The 25,607-nt window shown below is 47.9% G+C and overlaps 1 protein-coding gene across 12 annotated transcripts in view; it reads left to right on the top strand.

Annotated features, from left to right (window-relative positions):
- KATNIP (katanin interacting protein) overlaps window positions 1-25,607 on the top strand; it is a 234,135-nt gene that overhangs the window by 94,455 nt on the left and 114,073 nt on the right. For 7 of the 12 annotated variants that reach the window (XR_012092933.1, XM_007988570.3, XM_037989720.2 and 4 more), the window contains 2 exons: window positions 6,323-6,454; window positions 12,345-12,473. The exons of 1 other annotated variant lie outside the window; for it this stretch is intronic. Coding sequence is in view for 10 of the 11 variants with exons in the window: in XM_007988570.3 (XP_007986761.3) it covers window positions 6,323-6,454; window positions 12,345-12,473 (261 nt within the window). In the remaining variant the exon portion in view is untranslated. The remainder of the gene's footprint in view (window positions 1-6,322; window positions 6,455-12,344; window positions 12,474-25,607) is intronic. 4 more of the 12 variants (XM_007988596.3, XM_073015259.1, XM_073015262.1 and 1 more) reach the window with 2 other exon arrangements.

Below are 25,607 nucleotides of genomic sequence, written 5' to 3' on the forward strand. Positions count from 1 at the left end.
TTTCCACCATCTCTCTAAGATCTTTTCTTCAAACGGTCTGTAACTCAGCCCCTGCCTCCTTTTTTGTGTTAAATATGCTCGGGAAATTCTCCCACTTTTTTTTTTTCTTTTTTTCTTTTCTTTTTGTTTTCGTTTTCTTTTCTTTTCTTTTTTTTTTTTTTTTTTTTTTGAGATCTCGCTCTGTTGCCCAGGCTGGAATGAAGTGGTGTGATCTCGGCTCACCGCACCCTCTGCCTCCTGGGTTCAAACGATTCTGCTGCCTCAGCCTCCGGAGTAGCTGGGATTACAGATGTGTGCCACCATGCTGGCTAATTTTTTGCAGTTTTAGTAGAGACAGGGTTTCGCCATGCTGGCCAGGCTGGTCTCGAACTCCCGGCTTCAGGTAGCCTGCCTGCCTGGGCTTCCCAAAGTTCTGGGATTACAGGTATGAGCCACACCGCACCCAGCCAGGGAAATTCTCTAATGCCAGTCCAAAGGCCACTGTAGCCCAGGCTGGACACATTGTTTCTTAATTTTTTTTTTTTGTAGAGACAAAGTCTCACCATGTTGCCCAGGCTGCTCTCAAAATCCTGTCCTCAAACAATCCTTCCGCCTCGGCCTTCCAAAGAGCTGGGATTAGAGGTGTGAGCCACCACACCCAGCCCAGGTAGGGCACATTTATTCTTCAACATGCCTGCTGGGGGCAGTACAGCATGGTGATTTAGAACAAGGGTTCATCCACAACTATAGCCCTTGGGCCAAATCTAGCCTCAGCCCGTATTTGTAAATAAAGTGTTATTGGAACACAGCCATGCCCATTTCTTTAGTCACTGCCCGTGGCTGCTTTTGAGCTGCAGTAGGATTGCTGAGTATCCTAACAGAGACCATATAGCTTGCAAAGTCTAAAATACTCTCTGGCCCCTTATAGGAAGTATCGGCCCATCTTTGGCTTAGTGTCAGGTCTGTGATTAGGCTGTGCAACTTCCTCGCTGTGTGGCCTTGGGCAAGTGGCCTACACCCTTGTGACTCAGTTTCCCCCTTGGGTTGCTTTGAGAACTAAATGAGCAGCCAGGCACGGTGGCTCACGCCTGTAATCCCAACACTTTGGGAGGCCAAGGCGGGTGGGTCACCTGAGGTCAGGAGTTTGAGACCAGCCTGTCCAACTTGGCAAAACCCTGTCTCTACTAAAAATACAAAAATTATCTGGGCCCAGTGGCGGGCATCTGTAATCCCAGCTACTCGGGAGGCTGAGGCAGGAGAATTGCTTGAACCCAGGAGTCAGAGGTTGCAGTGAGTCAAGATTGCCCCGCTGCACTCCAGGCTGGGTAACAGTTAGAGTGAGACTGTCTCAAAAAAAAAAAAAAAGGAACTAAATGAGTGAATGCACCTGAGTGCTTGGAGTGGCACCCAGTGACATGGCACATAGTGTGAAAGCATTGATGGGAGAGTGGGGCATTGTGAACTTGGATCTGAAAGGAGTTCTGTCTAAACTACTAGAATCCGGTAGGTCAGTAAGACTCTGACATCATTTTCTTCATCATCTAGATAATCCTTAGGTTTACTAAACCTGCAGGGAATTGAATATTACAGGGGGCGAAGGATTCTAACTGCAGGGCTTCAAGGGAAATCCATGTCCTAATTACCACCAACAACACCCCCCCCCCCCTTTTTCTTCTTTTTTATTTTTATTTTTATTTTTTGCTGCTTCTAGGACAGTTCTAGGAAATTGCTTTTTCTAGGGCCGATTCCTCCCTAGTCCATCTTCCAGAGACATAATCTTTTTACAGAGTCTCACTCTGTTGCCCAGGCTGGAGTGCAGTGGCAAGATCTTGGCTCACAGCAACCTCCACCTGCCAGGCTCAAGCGATTCTCCTGCCTCAGGCTCCCAAGTACCGGGGACTATAGGCACACACCACCACACCTGGCTAATTTTTGTATTTTTGGTAGATACAGGGTTTCACCGTGTTGGCCAGGCTGGTCTCGAACTCCTGACCTCAAGTGATCTGCCCGCCTCAGCCTCCCAAAGTGCTGGGATTACAGGTGTGAACCACTGCACCCAGACGAAGACATAATCTTGATCATGCCTTCCCCAGCCCCTCCTAACTCCAGAGCCTTCTATGGTAACAGCCCTAGTGGGCATCTGGCTGGGTGCCACCCCCATTCACAGGCTCCCACAGAGGGCTTCTCTCTCAATTTCCCCCTGCATCATTTTTCTTTTAGTCACTTGTCCTTCTCTGAGCCCTTCTTTGCTCACTTTTTCTTTAGAGACAGGATCTCGCTTTGTCACCCAGGCTGTAGCATAGTGATGTGATCATAGCTCACTGCAGCCTCGAACTCCTGGACTCAAGTGATCCTCTTGCCTTGGCCTCCCAAGTAGTTGGGACTACAGGCGCGTATCACCACACCCGGCTACTTTATCTATTTATTTTTTTAGCGATGGGGTCTCACTATATTGCCCAGACTGGTTTCAAACTCCAGGACTCAAGCAGTCCTCCCATCTCAGCCTCCCAAAGTGCTGGGATTACAGGCATGAGTCACCTTGCCCAACCCCATTACCCTTGAGTACCCCTTATGTGAGTCTTAGAGTGCATGCACATACTCTGTATCCTGTTCTATCTTTCAGCAATAGGGCCAGGACGGGGTGAAGTAAGTAAGGCACCTGGAGCAGAATATGCTCAGATTTGTGCATGGGTGGGTCGGTGCCTGAGAGTGAGACCCCCTTCAATATCACACCCTGAGCACCTTGCTTCCCTCAAGCCAGCCCCGGCCCTGCTTACTGAGTCCAACACAATCAGCTTTACCTCCAGCCTTAGAGCAGGTGGCAGTTTCTCTGGTTCACTACCAGAGGACATGGTTGGCTGGCTTTTGGGGGCTATGCCAAATGAAACATACACCTGAGAGACAGTCTAGTGACCTGTGCAGAGTTGATGCCATGTAAATAGGTGTAGCCCTGAGGTGCTATGTGCCAAAGCCCCAGCCGAGGGCTCGCCTGCGTCGCTGCGTGTCATCTTTGTGGCAGCCCTCTAATGAAGATTCATGAGTGCCGTCTTAACAGATTTGGAAACCGGTGCTCAGGGAGGCTAGGTGACTTGCTGAAGGTCACACAGGGAGTAAGCATCAGAGTTCCAGGAATTGCGTAGCCTGCCTGAGTCTAGAACCCAGGCCCTTCACCACACAGGAGCCACAGTAACAGAAACACAAAAGTAACAAGTGGCCAGTGTGGGTTAGCAAGTGGGATGGAGTTGAGCTGCTTGCAACAGAAACTAGAATGCTGCAGCTTAGAGACCACAGCTGCTGTTTTCCTCACTTGTGAACAATGCATTTGGAGGCAGGCTGGTGGCATGGGTGGGTGATGCCACCAGGAACCCAGCTCCTCTGTTGCACTGGGCCTTCTTTGGTGTGTGGCTTTCTTCGTCATTCTCATGAGATGACTGCTGTGTTCCCAAACATCCCATCCACATTCCAGTCAGGGAGAAGGGTAGAAGGGTAAAGGGCAGAAGTCCTATCTGCACTGAGTCTCTACTGATTACCAGGAAGACAGAGTTTTCTCTGAAGCTCTGCCTTGTAGACTTCTAACCACTAGCATTGCCACACCTGGAACTCATGGCCATCCCTAGCTGCAGAGGCCCCCAACAATGTGACCGTCTTAGTGGGGCACAGGGCCACCTCAGTAGAGTCAGGCAGCTGACAGATACTGGGTAGGTAGAGAGCATTGTCTCCAAAGCTAGTTAGGGTTTGGATGCATGGAAAAGATTTGGGAGGATGGCATTCGGATTGGGAGAACAGCATGAGCAGAGGCACAAAGGTAGGAGAGTTTAGGGTACAAGGGAAGGCCAAGACTGTCACAGATACCTTTATTCATCTTCACACTGGTTTAAGCAAAAAAGGAGAATATTTCAGTGGGGCTTGCTTCAGGTGCAGCTGGATCCAGGAGTTCTAAAACCCATCAGGACTCTGCTTCAGCCTCTCAGCTCTCTTTGCTCTTTGTTAGGGATAGGATGGTCCCCAGCAGCTCCTGATAGACGTCCCTCTAGCTTCACATCCCGCAGGAAGAGAGCACCTGTTTCCCATGGCTCTAACAGGAATCCAGGGCTGTTCTCATTGCTGCCTTAGGTCTGTTTCTATCCCTGAACTGGCTGGCCATCGTGTGTTGTGAGGGTGGAATGGGCAGATTGGCCAGGCCTGCCTCAAATCCCCACCATGGGACCACATGTGGACTGAGAGTTGGGAGGAAATTGGGTCCCAGAGGAAAACAAGGGAGGTGTTTCCTGAAGGACACAGCCTGGAAGCTGGACTGATGGAGCTGCAGATCCAAAAGCCCCAGAAGCCCTTTTGTTTGGCCTAATTATCAGGTGTGTGGTTGTCTGTGCAGCAACCAGGGCAGGAAGGTGGGCTGTGGCCACATTGTAGGGAACCTTGCATGCCAGGTATATCAGTTAAGGTACAGGTTTGGCTGCTCCAGCAGGGAGACACAAATACCAGTGGCTTGAACAGCATGAAAGCTGTTGTCTCTGACACAACACTGCTTAGATGGGAGCACTCGCCCTGCTCCCTGTGGTCACGGAGGAACCCCTGTTACTCTGACCATCCTCCAGATGTTGCTTTCCTTCCCCCAGCACCAGGCAGCTCACTCCTACCTCCCCATTGCAGCTGGCAGGAGAAGCTGCAGGGCCTGGGGAGGCTGGTCCCTGCCCTTTAAGGAGACACCTGGAAGATGCAATTCACATCCCTCCCTCCCACCCACAGCTCATGAGTCAGAATGTGTTCACGCGGTTCCTCTTAGCTGCAGGGGAGGCTGGGACTCCATATGCACATCTGGAACTCCAGGCAATAGAAGAACGGGAAAGTGGACGTTGGAGGGGACTCTGTAATTGGCCACACCGATCACACAATGAGTTTCCTTCCCAAAGAACGATCCAAGGAATACTAGAAAAAAGAGAGGCCCCAGTCCGAAGTGTCCGTAGTCCAGAAATTTTGGGAAATGTCCCATGCTGCGTTTCATTTTAGGATATCTGCAGTGTGCATGTGTAGGCCAGGGTTTCCCAAACAAGTCTAATCACAAAGCCCCCCCTTTCTTTTATTTAAAGACAGGGTGTCACATTGTCATCCAGGCTAGAGTGCAGTAGTGCAATCTTGGCTCACTGCAGCCTCGAACTGCTGGGCTCAAGCGATCCTCCCACCTCAGCCTCCAGAGTAGCTGGGACTACAGGCACGCACTACCAACCTGGCTAATTTTTTTTTTTTTTTTTTTGAAATGGAGTTTTGCTCTTGTTGCCCAGGCTGGAGTGCAATGGCATGATCTCGGCTCACTGCAACCTCTGTCTCCCGGGTTCAAGCAATTCTCCTGCCTCAGCCTCCTGAGTAGCTGGGATTATAGGCATGCGCCACCACACCCGACTAATTTTGTATTTTTAGTAGAGATGGGGGTTTCTCCATCTTGGTCAGGTTAGTCTCAAACTCCTGACCTCAGGTGATCCGCCCACCTCAGCCATCCAAAGTGCTGGGATTACAGGTGTGAGGTACCAGGCCCTGCCACCTGGTTAATTTTTTAATTTTTTTGTAGAGATGGGAGTCTCACTATGTTGCCTAGGCTGGGCTCCAACTCTTGGCCTCAAGTGATCCTCCTGCCTCAGCCTTCCAAAATCCTGAGATTACAGGCATGAGCTACCACGCCTTGACCACAAAGCCCTTTTTGAGAAGTTTAACACCTACTAAAAGTCTCCTGATAAAGAATTTCCAACTGGCTGGGTGTAGTGGCTCATGCCTGTAATCTCAGCAGTCGGGGAGGCCGAGGTAAGCAGATCACTTGAGGCCAAGAGTTCCACACCAGCCTGGCCAACATGGCAAAACCCCGTCTCTACTAAAAATACAAAAATTCGCCACGTGGTGGTGGTTGTCTGTCATTCCACCTACTCAGGAGGCTGAGGCAGGAGAATTACTTGAACCTGGGAGGTAGAGGTTGCAGAACCAAGATTGCACCATTGCACTCCAGCTTGCACAACAGAGTGAGAAGTAAAAAACCAAAAAACAAAACAAACCAAAAAAAAACCAGAATTTCCAACCAAAAAGTTATTTTAAAAAATTCTCCTGCACGTTGTTCTTTGCATAGCAGGAAGCAGTAGACTGTTGAGCAAGGTGGCATGGCCATCCAGTGCTGGCCTGGATGAGAAGGAGGTCTGTGGCCCATGCCCATCGTGACACCACTGCTGTTGTGTGCAGGCACACCACCCTTGGTGTCTAAGCCCATAGATCCTGGCTGCACCTCTCCAGCGCCAGTCCCTGCCCCGCAGAGGAATAAAGACCTCATTCCACCTTATCTGAGACGGTCTGCATTTTTGTACAGAAGTCTGTGCAGATCAGAACAGAAGCTGGCCCGCGGCTCCACATCGAACCTCCTGTGGACTATTCTGATGATTTTGAGCTGTGTGGGGATGTGACTGTCCAGGCAAACAACACTTCTGAGGATCGTCCGCAGGTAGGGATGACCTTGGCCTTGCGCTCGGGGCACCTGAAGGACGGTGAGGCTCGGTGCTGCAGTGGCCTCTCGGGGCACTTTCTGACGTTTATTTATTCTGTCCTTCACTCGCCACTGTGTTCCTTCACTCTTGCGTTCATGTCACACAGTTTGATGAGCAGACCTTGGGCTAGAGGTCAGCATTCAGAGGCACCCAGTGACCAGGGGTCGGTGAGGCCAGGGTCTGACCTCTAAGGGTCACCAGCACATAGTCCCTGTACAGCGAGAGAATGCAGAAGTTGGGGCAGAGCATGGTGCAGACAGAGGAGGCAGAGGATCCTGGAAGGCTTCCTAGAGGGAGTGACTTTTGTCTTGGGTCCTAAAAGCTGGGTAAGAGTTTGAGGGGCAAGTTGGTGAGGGCAGGCAGGAATTGCTGATGCTCAGCCTGTCCACACGTGTATACATGCACCTGATGAATATTTCGAATGCCACCCCCAGGGCAGCAGGAGCCACAGGTTTAAAAGCCTAGAGGCCTACACAGCTTTAGCTTGGAGTCCATGTCGGTTTAGCAGCTTACAGGGTTGACAATAGGACATTTTACTCCCCTTCCTCAGATTGCCATTTCATTCCTGAAATCCTTTGAACTGCAAAAGTATATCCCAGTCCTTCCTTCCACAAGCATTTGTTAAGCACCTCTCACTGACCATCAGGCTCTGTCCTAGGCACCAGAGATTCAGAAATGAACAAAACTGAAGAGGTGCCTATACTTTTTTATTTTTGTATCATTTTTTTTAAAGACGGAATTGTGCTCTGTCACCCAGGCTGGAGCGCACTGGTACGATCATAGCTCACTGCAGCCTTGAACTCCTGGGCTCAAGCCATCCTCTCACCCCAGCTTCCTGAGTAGTTGGGATTACAGGCATGGGCCGCACCCAGTGAGGTGCCTGTTTTTAAGCAACTTATATTCCAAAGGGGAGACAGACAATGAAGAAAAAAGTGAGAAATAAATGATGAGATCCTTTCAGGTTATCAATAAGTTCTCTGAAGAAAACAGAAGAGAAAGATGGGACAGCAAAATGCTTTGGGAGAGAAGGCAGTGTTAGCCAGGATAGAGAGAGAAGGCAGGCCTCTTTCCAGCATGACATTTCAGTTGAAACCTGATGGATTAGGAGTGACCTGGGGCCAGGCGCTGTGGCTCACACCTGTAATCCCAGCACTTTGGGAGGCCAAGGTGGGCAGATCACCTGAGGTCAGGAGTTCAAGACCAGCCTAACCAACGTGTTGAAACCCCATCTCTACTTGTAATGCAAAAATTAGCTGGGTGTGGTGGTGTGTGCCTATAATCCCAGCTGCTTGGGAGCCTGAGAGGAGAATCACTTGGACCCGGGAGGCGGGGGTTGCAGTGAGCCAAGACTGCGCCACTACATTCCAGCCTGGGTGATAGTGAAACTGTGTCTACAAAAAAAAAAAAAAAAAAAAAAAAGTTGTGTCTTGGCAAGGACCAATGAGAAAGGCATTCCAGATAGAGGAAGCAGCAAGTGCAATAGCTTGAGGCCAGGCTTGTTCAAGGGGCGGGATGCAGGCACAGTGTGAACAAGGGGGATAAAGAACAAAGGAAGATTGGGTACACTGGGGCAGAACAGACCTGGGCCAGGGTGGAAGTAGGACTAGATGGTTGGGGTTTACTCCAAGGGCATTATTTTTATAAATAGAATGAGTAGATCATCTCCATAGTTATGTAGAAGCAAAATTATCCAGAGGTGGTAGGTCAAAGTCAAGTTGCTAAGCCAGACCCTGCCCCGTTTGCCAGGGCGGCATTTGTTCAACTCTGGGCCCCAGCTGCAGATTCAGTGACGTCACCACAAAGGCAGTCTTGCTTCTGCGTGTCACTTTTATGAAGTGAGAAGCACTCTTACAGGAGATGGGAATGCTGTCCAGGAAATGTTCCTCTGATTTTGGTTGCATGCTTGCACTTCCTTATTTGCTGATAAAGGAAAGACAGATAAAGAGCAAGGATCACTTCGTTTCACATCCTGGTTGCAAAAAACCCCAGTATGTTGGAAATTTTTGTTTCCCTAAAACAGAACATAAAAGTCCTTTTCTATGGAACGATCCAACGACTTTGTTTCTCTGCCCAATCCATTAAAGTGGGGTTAAACAGTAGGCAAAATTGTGGACTTTATTACCTTTAAAACTCAAATCCCAAACAACACAGACAATTTGCTTTTGAACCAAACCGCCCCCTGCTCAGGATCAGTCTGTGCAAAACAGCCATCAATTTCTCTTAATTGGGAGACTGCTTTTTAGCCAAGCACAGTCTGTTACAGTCCCAGCCCCAGATGTGTGTGTGCCCTTCAAACAAGAGGCCGTGGTAGTTTGCCTTTGGTCAAGCATTGGGCACCTCTCATTAAATTAACATACAGCCCTTCCTTTGCGAGCTCCCAAGCTCCCTACAACGCGAGGCAGCAGCATTAAGTCCCATTAGCATCCTTTTGTGCACGTGCTCCGCATAGGCATTCCTGCTGCTCCGCCAGCACTTAATTTTCTCCACTCTGAGTGCTTGATTATATTCCTCTCTCTTCTTTTTCCCCATCTTGAGGGGGCACTCCATAAGGCTTCACAGTCAATTTCCTCTTGGAGTTATTTTCCTGCAAAGTGAAAGAATAAAATGGCAATGCCAGTTTTCAGCAAAGGCAGAAGCCTTAAGAGATGCAATCTGAACAGGGGAAAAAAAGAGGCACGTGGCTAAGTATACTCAGCCACCTCACACCGTTTGCAAGCACAGCCTGAAATGGAGCAAGAGGAAATGCATGTCCGCATATGTACTTTTCATCTGACCTTCACTGTTGAAACACACCAGCCTCTCGCCTTTAATCACATCTTCCGTGAACTTCAATTTCATAGCTTCTCTGAGTTCACAGACTGGGTTGCTGCAGACATGTTCTGTTGCCCTCCACCTCGTTGACTTGTACATTGCTTTTAAAAGATGTGAATTACTAGCTGACATTGTAATTTATTTATTTATTTTTTTGAGACATTGTCTCACTCTGTCACCCAGGCTGGAGTGCAGTGGTGCGATCTTAGCTCACCGCAACCTCTGCCTCCTAGGTTCAAGCGATTCTCCTGCCTCAGCTTCCCGAGTAGTTGGGATTACAGGTGCTGACCACCACGCCTGGCTAATTTTTGCATTTTCAGTAGAGATGGGGTTTCACCATGTTGGCCAGACTGGTCTCGAACTCCTGACCTCAGGTGATTTGCCTGCCTCACCCGCCCAAAGTGCTGGGATTACAGGCATGAGCTACCACACCCAGGCAAGGGGTCCACATTCTTATACACCAACAGTGACCAGAGCTGAGAAACAGCTGTCCCCTTACTTAGGTGTGTGTGCTCCAGTGTGCCACCATCCTGGGTACCATTCCAGACACTGAGGATAAGGCAGAAGATAAACAAGTGTATAATGTGTAAGGAGACAACAGGGCTGATAAGAAAAATAAAACAGGAAGGGGATAGAGAAAAATAGCTAGGGGCTGCTATTTTATATGGAGGGTGCAGGGGCTCCCCTTGATGAGGTGATACTTAAGTAGAGGTGAGGTCAGAGAAGCAGCCACGGGTCAGTTGCACGGGGCTTGAGGGCAAAAATAAAGATATGGGATTCTCCTTAAGTTTGAGGGGAAACCATCATAGGGTTTGAACTGTTTTACATCTCTGGTGAAAGGAAGACACTGCTTTCCAGAGAGTTCCGCCAAAGTGCCAAGTCTTAGTTATGTTGGCTTTCCTGGGGACATGGCTGTACGCTGCAATGGATGATATGTTCGCCATTTCAGTGGTATCGTCTCTGGCCAGGCGCCGTGGCTCACATCTGTAATGCCAGCTCTTCGGGAGGCGAAGGGTCGCTTAAGATCAGGGGTTTGAGACCAGCCTGACCAACATGGTGAAACTCCATCTCTACTAAAAATACAAAAATAAGCAGGCGTGGTGGCACACATCTGTAATCCCAGCTACTCAGGAGGCTGAGACAGGAGAATCACTTGAACCTAGGAGGCAGAAGTTACAGCGAATCAAGATTGAGCCAGAGTACTCCAGCTTGGGGGACAGAGTGAAACTCCATCTCAAAAAAAAAAAATTGTCTCCATTGATGTATCAGGAATGAAGCAAAGTGTGCATGTTAACAAAATTATAGTACTTATTTTCCTGATAATGCATAATTGATATAAAAAATTCAAATCCCACAAGGCTACTGTAAGCGATGATTATGCCACTGCACTCCAGCCTGGATGACAGAGCAAGATCCCGTCTCTAAAAGGAAAAAAAATCAAATGATACAAAGAAAACAAAAGTCCTTTCATAATCCCACTGCCCCAGAGATAATTATTGTGAGTAGATGGGTAGATAACCATCTGGACTAAAAATAGCATATTTCATTATATTCAAGAAGAGATCATTGATCCAGAATATCCCGGACCTGTCTCGTTCCCAGTGAGTGGTGTCTCCCACGTCTAGTTACCTCTGAAGTCTCTGAGAGCATGATAGGTGACAGGAACACAGGGCCACCCTGATGTCTTCTGGAATGCCTTCTGAGCGTTCTTTCCACTGGATGGATGGTGGCATGGGGTGAATCGGGTTTTTTCCCACAATAACAGTTCACTATCTTAAAGTCATTGTTATTGCTGACATTTATAAACAACTAAAGGCCACCATCCTTGGCCAGCCCATCCCAACCCTACCCCCAGCCAGGCTCCGCAGCACATCCGTTCGGTCTTCCTTCATTCATTCCAGTGATGAGACCTAGGGCAATTTCAATGCATGGGGTTACCATAGCAGGAACTTAGGGCAGTTCCTGCTGTTTGGGGTTACCATATAAATGACCTCTGAGTGGGTGCCTTTTTAACATTTTTGGTGGTTATTTTCACATAAATAGGATTATACCGTCCATGCTATTTGATTATCTCACTTTTTTTTTTTTTTTTTTTTTTTTTAAGACAAAGTCGCTCTGCCACCCAGGCTGGAGTGCAGTAGTACAATCACAGTTCACTGCAACCTCTACCTCCCGAGTTAAAGCAGTCATCCTGCGTCAGCCTCCCAGATAGCTGAGACAACAGGCACTCACCACCACATCTAGCTAATTGTTGGGGTTTTTTTGGTAGAGATAGGGTCTCATATCCCACTATGTTGCCCTGGCTGGTCTTGAACTCCTGGGCTCAAGCAATCCTCCCACCTCAGCCTCTCAAAGTTTCAGTTATTACAGGGCTAAGCCACCATGCCCAGCCCCATTTACTTACTTACTTATTTATTTATTTAAAGACGGAGTCTTGCTCTGTTGCCCTGGCTGGGGTGCAGTGGTGAGATCTCAGCTCATTGCATCCTCTGCCTCCTGGGTTCAAGCAATTATCCTGCCTTATCCTCCCACGTAGCTGGGACTATAGGCAGGCGCCACCACACCTGGCTAATTTTTGTATTTTTAGTAGAGATGGGATTTCACCATGTTGGCCAGGCTAGTCTTGAGCTCCTGACCTCAGGTGATCGGCCTGCCTCAGCCTCCCAAAGTGCTAGGATTACAGATGTGAGCCACTGTGCCCGGCCTCCCATTTTTAAAAAACTCAACAACATACCTTGGCCATCTTTCTACACTGGTACTCACTCAACTGCCATACAGCTCCATGGGTTAGAGCACTGTTTTGGGAGTTAGTGGCCTGAGTTTGGATCCTGGTGCATTGACTGGCTGTGTGCCAGCAATGGTGTTGATGTAGCAGAAATGAGAGCGATCAGATCCACTTCAGGAGCAAGAGCAGAGGGTGATTCAGTGAGGAGAGGGATGGGAGGCAGGGAGACCAACAGAAGAGTGAGGCCCCAGCACGTCTTCAGGGACAGGAAGTTGCTTTTACCACGCCCAGTTCCCTGTGCTTGTTCGTAGGATACCAAATCTCCCACCAGCACCAAGCCCTGTGGTTTTAACATCTCCCTTCTGAATGCATGTGGACATTCTGACCCTTCAAGCAGCGTGGACAAAGAAAGGATCCTCTTAACTATTCAGGAGGTGATGGTAAGATCAGTTTTCAGCATCCTAACCCATAAGGGCTGGGGATCTTTTCCATAGCCAGGCAGCTGTGCCTGCCATAAGATGGACTCCATGAGAGAATCTAGGCGAACCACAGGGCGGGCACGGTGGCTCATGCCTGTAATCCCAGCACTTTGGGAGGCTGAGGCGGGAGGATGGCTTGAGCTCAGGAGTTAGAGACCAGCCTGGGAAACATAGCAAGACCTTGTCTCGACTAAAAGTTTAAAAAATTTGCTGGGTGTGGTGGCGTGTGCCTGCAGTCCCAGCTACTTGAGAAACTGAGGCTAGAGGATCACTTGAGTCCAGGAATTCAAGGTTGCAGTGAGCTATGATTGTGCTATTGCACGTCTGCCTGGATGACAGAGAGAGAACCTGTCTCAAAACAAACATACAAACAAAACCTCTGGGCTGCTACGCCCTAGAATGGATATATATAAAAAATTTTGTTTGTTTATTTGCTTGTTTAAAGAGATAGAATCTTGCTCTGTCTCCCGAGCTAGAATACAGTGGTGCAATCATGGCTCACTGCAACTTCTGGGCTCAAGTGATCTTCCCACCTCAGCCTCCCAAGTAGCTGGGGTTATAGGCATGCGCCACCGTGACCAGCTAATTCTTTTTTTATTTTTTTTATTTTATTTTATTTTTTTGAGAGACAAGGTCTTGCTTTATTGCCCAGGCTGGTTTCAAACTCCTGGGCTCAAGTGATCCTCCTGCCTCAACCTCCCAAAGTGCTGCCATTACAGGCATGAGCCGCGGTGCCTGGCCAGAAGATGTAAAACAATCCACAAGAGCTTTGACTTAATGACGTTACTTTTAAATGATAATAAGAGCTCACATTAAATGAGCACTTACCGAGCACCAAGCACCATGTTGAGCATGTAACATCCGTGACCACATTAACCATGTGAGTTAAGTTCTAGGGATTTTCTTTTTTTCTTTTTTTTTTTTTTTTTTTTGAGACGGAGTCTCGCTCTGTCGCCCAGGCTGGAGTGCAGTGGCCGGATCTCAGCTCACTGCAAGCTCCGCCTCCCGGGTTTTCGCCATTCTCCTGCCTCAGCCTCCCGAGTAGCTGGGACTACAGGCGCCCACCACCTCGCCCGGCTATTTTTTTTGTATTTTTTAGTAGAGACGGGGTTTCACCGTGTTAGCCAGGATGGTCTCGATCTCCTGACCTCGTGATCCGCCCGTCTCGGCCTCCCAAAGTGCTGGGATTACAGGCTTGAGCCACCGCGCCCGGCCTAGGGATTTTCATTCCCATGTTATGGTTTGAGGAAACTGAGGAATAAAGAAATAATGTTGCTCACCCAGGCCTCAGGGAAGGCCCTGCTGGAAGCCCAGGCTCATGACTGCTTGTTCCTTACAGTTCACAGTCACAGGCGGGGAATTGCACTCACCTGGTTTTGCTCAGAATGTGCCACAGTCTATTGTGAATATTATTGATGTTATGCCTGGGAGCAAGGTGTTCAGAGGTGACCATCTATCAGTTATGCTTAATAATGTTTTAAACAATGATAGAGAGAAGCTCTCCTTAGCCAAATGTCTCCTCAGTGAATCCATAACTGAAAATGTGGATGAAAAATGTTTTTCAAAAGCGAAATCCAATGAGGAAACAGCCAGACAAACCCAAATTGAGGGGGATACTCTACAATACAGCTGGCCCGGAGTCTTCAAAAATGTCAGTGGCAGCCAGGTGCGGTAGCTGATACCTATCATCCCAGCACTTTGGGAGGCTGAGGTGGGAGGAATGCTTGAAGTCAGGAGTTCCAGACCAGCCTGGGCAACATAGGGAGACTCCATCTCTACAAATAATTAGCTGGGTGTGGTAGTGCATGCCTATAGTCCCAGCTGCTTGGGAGGCTGAGGTGAGAGGATCACTTGAGCCCAGGAGGTCGAGGCTGCAGTGAGCTATGATCATGGCACTGCACTCCAGCCTGGGCAACAGAATGAGACCCTGTCTCAAAAAAAAAAAAAAAAAAAAGTCATTAGCATGAGAGAGACAAAGGGTGTTGTCTCAGATTAAAGGAGAGTAAAGAAATAACACGATAAAGCAGTGTGATGAGATCCTAGAGGTGTGAGGGAGAGGAATTGCTATATATAAGGAGAGTTTTGGAAAATGAATGAAATTTGAAATGAACTATATTATATTAGATAATATTGTATTGATGTTAAATTTTCTGAGTTTGACAGTTGCATTGTGGCCATGTAAGAGAACGTCCTTGTTCTCTGGAGACACATGCTAAAGTGTGCAGGCATGAGGGGCTATGCATAAATGGGTCAGGATCAAGAATATGTGTGTACATATTGAGAAGGAGAAAGTGGGAGGGGATAGGAGAGAAATGTGGCAAAATGTTAACAACTGGTAAATATATGTGAAGGGTATTTGGGTGTTCATTATACTAGCATGGTAAGTTTTCTGTAGGTTTTACATTTTTTCAAAATAGAAAAAGCTAGCACATTAAAGAGGAGAGGAGCTACTTCAGTAGAACTAAGCATCACCAAAGAAGAAATAGAAAAAAATGGCCTGGCATAGTGGCTCACACCTGTAATCCTAGCACATTGCGTGGATGAGGCGGGTGGATCACCAAGGTCAGGAGTTCAAGACCAGCCTGGCCAACATGGTAAAACCCCATCTCTACCAAAAATACAAAAATTAGCCAGGTGTGGTGGTGTGTGCCTGTAATCCCAGCTACTTGGGAGGCTGAGGCAGGAGAATTGCTTGATCCCGGGAGTTGGAGGTTGCAGTAAGCCGAGATCATGCCACAGCACTCCAGCCTGGGTGACAGAGCAAGACTCCATCTCAGGGGGGGAAAAAAATCCAGCATAGTAGGATTGTATCAATGTAGTTTCCTAATTGTGATGTTATGCTGTAGTTATGCAAGGTATCACCATTGAGGGAAACTGGGTGAAGGGTACATGGGCTCTCTCTTTATTTTTCCTTACAAATGGCATGGGAAATCTATAATTAGCTCAACATAAAGAGTAAAAATTAAATAAAAACACCAATGCCCAGGTCTTACCACTTAGAGGATCTGATTCTGGATTTGGGCTCAGCCACTGTTCCCTTTTTTAAGGTCCTTATGTGCCTATAATTTGTTGCAATGTTTGAGAACCATAGTTATAAGGAAAAGATAGAGCTGCAGTTCTCAAAGTTGGATATGCATAAGAATCGCTTAGGATATTTGTTTAAGATGCATATTTTAGGTCTGAACTTTTAAGCTAATAGAATTTGTAGATAGGAGGTAGCACATTTTTAACAAAAGAACTCCCAGTGATTCTGAACCAGAGGCCTGAAGATTAGAGCACACCTCCAATGGAAGGAACATCTTTTAAGATACTTTGGACTTTGTGGCTTAGATTTGAGGACTGTAAAAGAGGGACATTTTAAAAAATCAAAATTAAAAGCTCTTCTACATTGTACAAAGCTAAGATGACCAACCAGTGAAAAAGCAACAAAAAATACAGAGTTTCACCAAGGTCAGAAAGGTACAGGATGGAAGGTAGGGTCTGCCCTTCTCTTTGAAACCATGTTCTGTACTTCTGGAAACCTGGCGGGGAGACGATGTCCCTTAAAAAAATAACAGATGAAAGATACAGAAGCAGAATAGCTCCTAAAAATATCTTCTGTACTACAGAGGAGTACATTTGTTTGTTTGTTGTTGTTGTTTGTTTGTTTGTTTTTTCAGAGTCTCGCTCTGCTGCCCAGGCTGGAGTGCAGTGGCATGATCTCAGTCACTGCAACCTCTGCCTTGTGGGTTAAGGCAATTCTCATGCCTCAGCCTCCCAAGTAGCTGGGATTATAGATGTGTGCCAGCACACCCGGCTAATTTTTTTTTTTTTGTATTTTTGTATTTTTAGTAGAGACGGGGTTTCACCATTTCGGCCAGGCTGGTCTCAAACTTCTAACCTTAGGTGATCCACCTGCCTTGGTCTCCCAAAGTGCTGGGATTACAGGCATGAGCTACCGTGCCTGGCCTGTGTGTCAATTTGTATCCAAAATATTAACCATTAATATCAAGAAGAGACTGAATTATGTTCAGCATACTCTTTTAAGAAGACAAGGACGTATTCATATATTTTCAAAATGTTTACATACAGAATAATTTGTTTAGGTGTTTTACTATTTGAAGGGGTAAATTTGACTGGGCTCATGTAGTGGCTCATGCATGTAATCCTGGTGTTTGGGAGGCCGAGGCAGGAGGATCACTTGAGGCCAGAAGTTGCAGATTATAGTGAGGCAATATAGTGAGACCTCATCTCTATAAAAAAAATTAAAATTAGCTGAGCATGCTAATGTGCACCTCTAGTCCCAGCTGCTCAGGAGGCTGAGGTGGGAAGATCATATGAGGCCAGGAGTGTGAGGCTCCACTAAGCTGTGATCACACCACTACACTCCAGCCTGGGGGACTGAGCGCCACGCTCCAGCCTGGGGGACCGAGCACTACACTCCAGCCTGGGGGACCGAGCACTACACTCCAGCCTGGGGGACTGAGCACTACACTCCAGCCTGGGGGACCGAGCGCTACACTCCAGCCTGGGGGACCGAGCGCCACGCTCCAGCCTGGGGGGGGGACCGAGCACTACACTCCAGCCTGGGGGACCGAGCACTACACTCCAGCCTGGGGGACCGAGCACTACACTCCAGCCTGGGGGACCGAGCACTACACTCCAGCCTGGGGGACTGAGCACTACACTCCAGCCTGGGGGACCGAGCGCTACACTCCAGCCTGGGGGACCGAGCGCCACGCTCCAGCCTGGGGGGGGGACCGAGCACTACACTCCAGCCTGGGGGACCGAGCACTACACTCCAGCCTGGGGGACCGAGCACTACACTCCAGCCTGGGGGACCGAGCACTACACTCCAGCCTGGGGGACCGAGCACTACACTCCAGCCTGGGGGACCGAGCACTACACTCCAGCCTGGGGGACCGAGCACTACGCTCCAGCCTGGGGGACCGAGCACTACGCTCCAGCCTGGGGGACCGAGCGCCACGCTCCAGCCTGGGGGACCGAGCGCCACGCTCCAGCCTGGGGGACCGAGCGCCACGCTCCAGCCTGGGGGACCGAGCGCCACGCTCCAGCCTGGGGGACCGAGCGCCACGCTCCAGCCTGGGGGACCGAGCACTACGCTCCAGCCTGGGGGACCGAGCACTACGCTCCAGCCTGGGGGACCGAGCGCCACGCTCCAGCCTGGGGGGGGGACCGAGCGCTACACTCCAGCCTGGGGGACCGAGCACTACACTCCAGCCTGGGGGACCGAGCACTACACTCCAGCCTGGGGGACCGAGCACTACACTCCAGCCTGGGGGACCGAGCACTACACTCCAGCCTGGGGGACCGAGCACTACACTCCAGCCTGGGGGACCGAGCACTACGCTCCAGCCTGGGGGACCGAGCACTACGCTCCAGCCTGGGGGACCGAGCGCCACGCTCCAGCCTGGGGGACCGAGCGCCACGCTCCAGCCTGGGGGACCGAGCGCCACGCTCCAGCCTGGGGGGGGGACCGAGCACTACACTCCAGCCTGGGGGACCGAGCGCCACACTCCAGCCTGGGGGACCGAGCACTACACTCCAGCCTGGGGGACCGAGCGCCACGCTCCAGCCTGGGGGACCGAGCGCCACGCTCCAGCCTGGGGGACCGAGCGCCACGCTCCAGCCTGGGGGGGGGACCGAGCACTACGCTCCAGCCTGGGGGACCGAGCGCCACACTCCAGCCTGGGGGACCGAGCGCCACACTCCAGCCTGGGGGACCGAGCGCCACGCTCCAGCCTGGGGGGGGGACCGAGCACCACACTCCAGCCTGGGGGACCGAGCGCCACGCTCCAGCCTGGGGGACCGAGCGCCACACTCCAGCCTGGGGGACCGAGCACTACACTCCAGCCTGGGGGACCGAGCACTACACTCCAGCCTGGGGGACCGAGCGCCACACTCCAGCCTGGGGGACCAAGCACTACACTCCAGCCTGGGGGACTGAGCACTACACTCCAGCCTGGGGGATCAAGCACTACGCTCCAGCCTGGGGGACCGAGCACTACGCTCCAGCCTGGGGGACCGAGACTTTTTTTTTTTGTATACAAAAAAGTGAATTTTAGATCAATAGAAAATTAATTTTGCTTTGTTATTATATTAAGACAGTACTATATTGTGAAAATAAAGATGCACCCATCCTGTTTGGTTTTTCTCACTTTGGTTACATTTCAAAATGTGGCTCAAACTTGAGAAAACACAATGCAGAGAAAATAGAGGCATGTAGGAGAGGCTTTCTGATTAGGTATGACTTGAAAAAATATGCTAAACTGCAGGATAAGGATAGAAATACACCGAGGAATGGGAAGGAGTGTGGCCAAATTGAGGGCTCAGATTCGTGACTAGAAGGGCCAGCTTCAGCTCACAGGCTGAAGCTCACAGCTCATGTTCTGTTGGCCAGCTTGGTGGCGCACCATGGTTATTGTTGCTGTTTGACCTGGACTTAGAAAACTTTTCTTCTGAGCATGCACTCCCAGTTTGATCTGGTCCCCACTCCCTATTCTACGACACTGTGGTGTATTTGATAGTTTATATTACATTACACCTCCTGAGGATGTCAGAGTTTGCGAGTCTTGTTTTTGGTAGGAGAAAGACCAAGTGACAGATTCCGCAAGCCTGGGAAGGTAGCTCGGGTTTTTCCATGAATTCTCTGTGGGGCCTTGGCTAAGTCACACTCCTCTGGAGCCCCCATTTCCTCCTTTAACAAGAAGGGGTGAATTAAATGTCTCCTGCCCCTGCCAGCTCTGAAATCATAAATCCTAGGTGCAGTTTATAAGAACTTCTGTTTCCATGTTACAAAATCCATGGATTGGCCGGCAGTGGCTCAAACCTGTAATCCCTGTAATCCCAGCACTTTGGGAAGATCACCTGAGGTCAGGAGTTAGAGACCAGCCTGGCCAACATGGTGAAATCCCGTCTCTATTAAAAATACAAAAATTAGCCAGGCATGGTGGCACATGCCTGTAATCCCAGCTACTCGGGACGCTGAGGCAGGAGAATCGCTTGAGCCCAAGAGGGAGGTGGAGGTTGCAGTGAGCCAAGATTGTACCACTGCACTCCAGCCTTGGCAACAGAGCGAGACTCTATCTCAAAAAACAAAACAAAACAACAACAGCAACAACAAATCCATGGATGGGAGTAGACGATACATAATAGTTTGTGGAGCTCTGGCTCGTATCAGTACTTTTTTGTTTTTTTAAAAGATGGGGTCTCACTACATTGCCCAGACTATAATGCAGTGGCTATTCGCAGGTGCGATTATCGTGTACTACAGCCTCAAACACCTAGCCCCAAGCCATCCCCCCAAGTAGCTCGGACTACAGGCACACACCACCGCATCCAGCGATTGCTGTAGGTCTTTTGCAAGTTCGGTATTTAGGGCTTCAAACACCTTCCCCCATCCCAGATCTAAGCTTCATGATAGCAGACATGTACTCTGTCTCACTGCCTGCTGTGTCTCTGGTCCCTAGAAAAGTGCCTGGCATAGAGTTAGTCTGCAAATAAATCTTCATTGAGCAAGTGGATTGAATGATTGAATCAGTGAGTGAGTGGTATGGCTGTTGACTAGGCACCCTGGTCAGCCCACACAAGGAACTTCAGTCATCACATCACTGAGTTATGATTACAGTGACAATGTTTTCCAAGCTGTGAATCAGGACACATAATCTGACAAGGAATTTTTGTGTTGCTTGGGGTAGAAGAGTCAGTTTGAGATATGTAGTTTGGGTCCTGAAATACTGGGATTTCCGGCACATGTTCTTAATGTGAGAGAATATTTTAAATCACCTGAGTGAGGCAGGTGGGTCAGTCAGGGCATGCAGGGAATGATGGGGATGGTGGCAGACAATCACAGTGGACTGTCATCATGTAGAAATATGGGCCTAGTGGTGCCAGGCTTTCTAGGTTTAAGAGAAGCCAGGTATGTGGGTTTCTGGGTTTCCTTGTTTTCTTTTCTTTTTTTTTTTGAAACGGAGTCTCACTCTTTCACCCAGGCTGGAGTGCAATGGCACGGTCTCGGCTCACTGCAACGTCTGCCTCCCAGGTTCAAGCAATTCTCCTTCCTCAGCCTCCCAAGTAGCTGGGACTACAGGCGTGCACCACCACGCCCAGCTAATTTTTGTATTTTTAGTAGAGACGGGGTTTCACCATGTTGGCTAGGCTGGTCTCAAACTCCTGACCTCAGGTGATCCACCCTCCACCCACCTAGGCCTCCCAAAGTGCTGGGATTACAGGAGTGAGCCACTGTGCCCGGCCTGGGTTTCTTTATGTTTGATTTCTCCCAATTGTTTTTATGTTGGAAACTAATTTACAGTTTGTTTGTTTTTCAGACAGGGTTTTGCCCTGTCACCTAGGCTGGAGTGCAGTGGCGTGATCATAGCCCACTGCAGCCTCAACCTCCTGAGCTCAAGCTTTCCTGCTGTCTCAGCCTCCCAGGTAGCTGGGATTACAGGCACAAGTCACTGTGCCCGGCTAATATAGATAGATAGATAGATAGATAGATAGATAGATAGATCGATCGATCACTGTGCCCGGCTAATATAGATAGATAGATAGATAGATAGATAGATAGATAGATAGATAGATATAGATATAGTAGAAATGGGGTTTCACTGTGTTGCCCTGGCTGGTCTTGAACTCTTGAGCTCAAGTAATCTGCCTGTGTAGGCTTCCCAAAGCATTGGGATTGCAGGCATGAGCCACCATGCCCAGCGTAATTCACAATTTCCTGTGGACCAAACAAAATATACCTGCTGGCCAGATGTGGCCTTTAGACTACCAACTTGCAACTTCTGGTTTAGCTAATGAAAGCTTTGTCAGTTCCTGATGAGATAGGAGGAAGAGGTCTTTCTCCTTGACAGTGGCTCTTGACCTAGCCCATCTGTTACCCGGAAACATCAAAGGCCCCCAGGGATGACCAACTGGACAGCTCAGACCAAAAGATGGCTGGCTTATGGCATTAGAAGGGCCCTGGGCAGGTGGGTCAGGCAGCACAGGGCCAGCTGAGCAGGAATAATTTGGTGATAAGCATGAATGATGTGAAATGATGCTGAACAAGCACTAAATGCCCATGAATTACAGGTCCAGAAGTAAGAGATGTAGTCATCCCATCCCTCAGTAGGGTGTTTCTGCAAATGAAGGTGCCAGATGAATTGAACTTAATAAAGCATATTTTTCAATCTTAATGAAAATAAAGAATAACTTCTGAATCAATATTAGAATAACTTTAATATCTTGCATTTATAGCCGACTTAGAATTTCTTAGGTATGATATGAAACAATTTTTACATTATTTTGTATCATTTTATCTAACACCTAATACATGGGTGCCTTCTCATTTAAAAAGATTCAAACAGTTCAGAAGTAAACTGAGTATAATATGAAAAGCTGTCTATATCTACCCAGCCAAACCATCTTCAGCTTTTACTTTTATTGAGCAAGTATACTTTATTCATTTAGTTATCCATTCATTCATTTACTCATTTATTTATTATTCTTTTCAGCTTATTTCTGCTTTCATCTTAATTCCTCTCTTAAACTTTTTGGTTTAATTTATCACATTGGTTCTCCCTGACCTCCACCACTGTAACCTGCCTTAAGTTAAATGTTTAATTTCTTTTTTCTTTCTCTTTTTTTTTTTTTTTTTAAGATAGAGATGATGTCTCACCATGTTGCCCAGGCTGGTCTCAAACTCCTAGGCTCAAGTAATCCTCCTGTTTGGCCTCCCAAAGTGCTAGGATTACAGGTGTGACCCACCGCACCTAGCCCATTTAATTTTCATACTGCTTTCTAATATATCAATTAAGCTATACCTTTAGGCTGTAAGTTTTCTTCTGAATATTGCTTTGTATTTTTTCTGCAAATTTTACCATGTAGTACTATGTAATAGTTTCTTCGTCATTTATTTATTTATTTATTTTGAGACAGTCTCGCTCCGTTGCCCAGGCTGGAGTGCAGTGCAAGGGAGTCTCGCTTGGCTCGCTGCAAACTCCGTCTCCCAGGTTCAAAAGATTCTCCTGTCTCGTCATCCCAAGTAACTAGGACTACAGGCATGTGTCACCACACCCGGCTAATTTTTTTTTTTTTTTTGTAGAGATGGGGTTTCACCATGTTGGCCAGGCTGGTCTCAAACTCCTGACCTCAGGTGATCCGCCCGCCTTGGCCTCCTAAAGTGCTGGGATTATAGGCATGAGCCACTGTGCCCAGCCATTTATTTCTATTGGCTTATTACTTTATGGTGGTTTTTCTTCCCTTGTGTATGTTTATTTCTTCATTTAAGACAGGGTCCTGTTCTGTCACCCCGCCTGGAATGCAGGGCACGATCATGGGTTACTGCAGCCTCAACCTTCTGGGGTCAAGCGATGCACCTGCCTCAACCTTGCAAGCAGCTGGGACTACAGGCCTGCGCCACGATGCCCGGCTAATCAGGCCTGCGCCACGATGCCTGGCTAATCGTAGAGACAGGGACTTGCTATGTTGTCCAGACTGGTCTTGAACTCCTGGCCTCAAGCAGTCCTCCCACCTCGCCCTCCCAAAGTGCTGGGATTACAGGCACAAGCCACCATGCCCAGTCTCTCTTCTTTATTTAGGAGAGTTTTTCCAAACATTCTAAGTAAACCATTTTTTTTTTTTATCTAGTTTTTTTTTTTTTTTTTTTTTTTTTTTTGCTATCGTTTTTTGTTAGTTTCTAATTTGGCCACATTATGATTAAAAATGGCCTAAAATTAAAGATGGTTTAATTTCTGGGTTTTAAAAGTTACTGAGGTTTTTTGTTTGTGGCCTACCAGATGATTTTTATGAATGTTCTATGATATTTCAAAAGAATAATCATTCTCTTTTTGGTACAAAGTTCTCAATATATCTGTTAAATCACACACGATTAGTTATAACACTTAACTGGGTGATTCTTAAAGTATGGTCCCAGACTACCTATATTAGCATCATCTGGGCTGCTTATTAAAGCCGTGAATTCTCACACCACACCCATAGGTATATAATTGGATCTGGAGGAGGCATGGAGTGCTCAGAGCCTGCATTTTTAATAAGCTTCTCTGGAAACTCTTATACTCATTAGCAAACCAACCACTACTTACTTTTTGTCTGTTTGATCTGGTTGATTTCTGTGAACTTGTCAGTTTTCCCCTGCATTTGTTTTTGCTTTATATATTTCAAATATCTGTCATTGTTTGCATATAGAGTCAAAATGTTTTTTGAGAGAGTGTACCTTTCATCCATGTGAATATATCTGTCTCAAAATCTTTGTCCCATTGAAAACACGAAGTGGGCCTTTTCAGCAAAAATTTCTGGGCCATAAAAACTTCCATAGAAGGAGCAGTATGTGCATGTGCATGTGTAAGTGAGTCCAGCATCAAGATGAGTGAGAGGGAGCCCTGAGGCTAGAGTTGGGGGCCACTTTTAGGGCTGCAGCCCGTCCCCAGCTATATTAAGTAAGGGGTAGCAGAGAGGCTCACCTGTAAGCTGAAGCCAGGGGCATCTGCACGCTTGTCCTTCTTTAGCCCTGGAAAATTTTCATTTATTATTACTATTGTTATTATCATTCTCTTTCATTGTTTCTGTTCTGTTCTCTGGAATTTTTTTTTTTTTTTCTTTGAGACAGGGTCTCAATCTGTCACCCAGGTTGGTATGCAGTGGCACAATCTTGCCTCACTGCAACCTCTGCCTCCTGGGTTCAAGCGATTCTCCTGCCTCAGCCTCATGAGTAGCTGGGATTACAGGCATCCACCACCACGCCTGGCTAATTTTTTATATTTTTAGTAGAGACAAGGTTTCACCATGTTGGCCATGCTGGTCTCGAACTCCTAATCCTCAAACGATCTGCCCACCTCAACCTCCCGAAGTGCTGGGATTATAGGCGTGAGCCACCGTGCCCAGCATGCTTCCCCCTTTACTCATTTCTCTCTCCTGCCACCCTGTGAAGAGGTGCTTTCCGCCATGATAGGAAGTTGCCTGAGGCCTCCCCAGCCATGGGGGACTTTGAGTCAACTAAGCCTCTTTTCTTGTAAATTACCCAGTCTCAGGTATTTCTTCATAGCAGCATGAGAACAGACTAATATACCATGTCTGTGTTTTTATTTTTATTTTTTTTGAGACAGGACACTCTGTCGCCCAGGCTGGAGTGCAGTGGTACGATCTCGGCTCACTGCAACCTCCACCTCCCAGGTTCAAGCAATTCTTCTGTCTCAGCTTCCCAAGTAACTGGGACTACAGGTGTGCGCCACCACGCCCGGATAATTTTTGTATTTTTAGTAGAGATGGGGTTTCACCATGTTGGCCAGGCTGGTCTTGAACTCCTGGCCTCAGGTGATCCACCCGCCTCGGCCTGGCAAAGTGCTGGGATTACAGGTATGAGCCACTGTGCCCAACCCACCATGTATGTTTTAATCTGCAGTTTCCTCTTCCTTTAGTTCTTTGTGGATGTGATCTCTCCCCTCTATCTTTCAGGAATTCCTGAAATTTTCTAGTCAGCCAGTGGCATTCCTTGATATTTGGTCTCTATCCTGCTATCCCTATCTAATCTTATTGATTGCTCAGCCAGGTTGATGCTGAGGGTTTGGCCAGGGGCCCCCAAAGCAGGAAAGCATTGGGCAGTCTCCCAGGCCCTTCTACTTCCTGAGTTCATTTTCTCTTCTGTCACTCTCTTCCCCAAGACAAAGATTGGTTTGGTTTTTCTCCAGTGATGCACTTTAGAGGCTGAACTCCAGGGTACTTTATAAATACACTTAACTTGAATGAAAATTCATGAAAAGAAAATCAAAGGTTGAATAGGGGCCGTAAGAAGGTGTCAGAAAACTAAAAATATTGCCCAGGTATTTAATTTTCCTAGCCTTAGTTCTATCAAAATTGATATAGGGGAATGAGTTTTTTTTTGTTTTGTTTTGTTTTTGTTTTTTTGTTTTTTGTTTTTTGTTTTTTTTGATAGACTCTCACTCTGTCACCCAGGCTGAAGTACAGTGGTGCAGTCTTGATTCAGTGCAACCTCTGCCTCCCGGGTTCAAGTGATTCTCCTGCCTCAGCCTCCTGAGTAACTGGGATTACAGGCGTCCACCACCACACCCGGTTAATTTTTGTATTTTTAGT

This window comes from Chlorocebus sabaeus, chromosome 5 (genome assembly GCF_047675955.1).
Source record: "Chlorocebus sabaeus isolate Y175 chromosome 5, mChlSab1.0.hap1, whole genome shotgun sequence".
Lineage (NCBI taxonomy): Eukaryota > Metazoa > Chordata > Mammalia > Primates > Cercopithecidae > Chlorocebus > Chlorocebus sabaeus.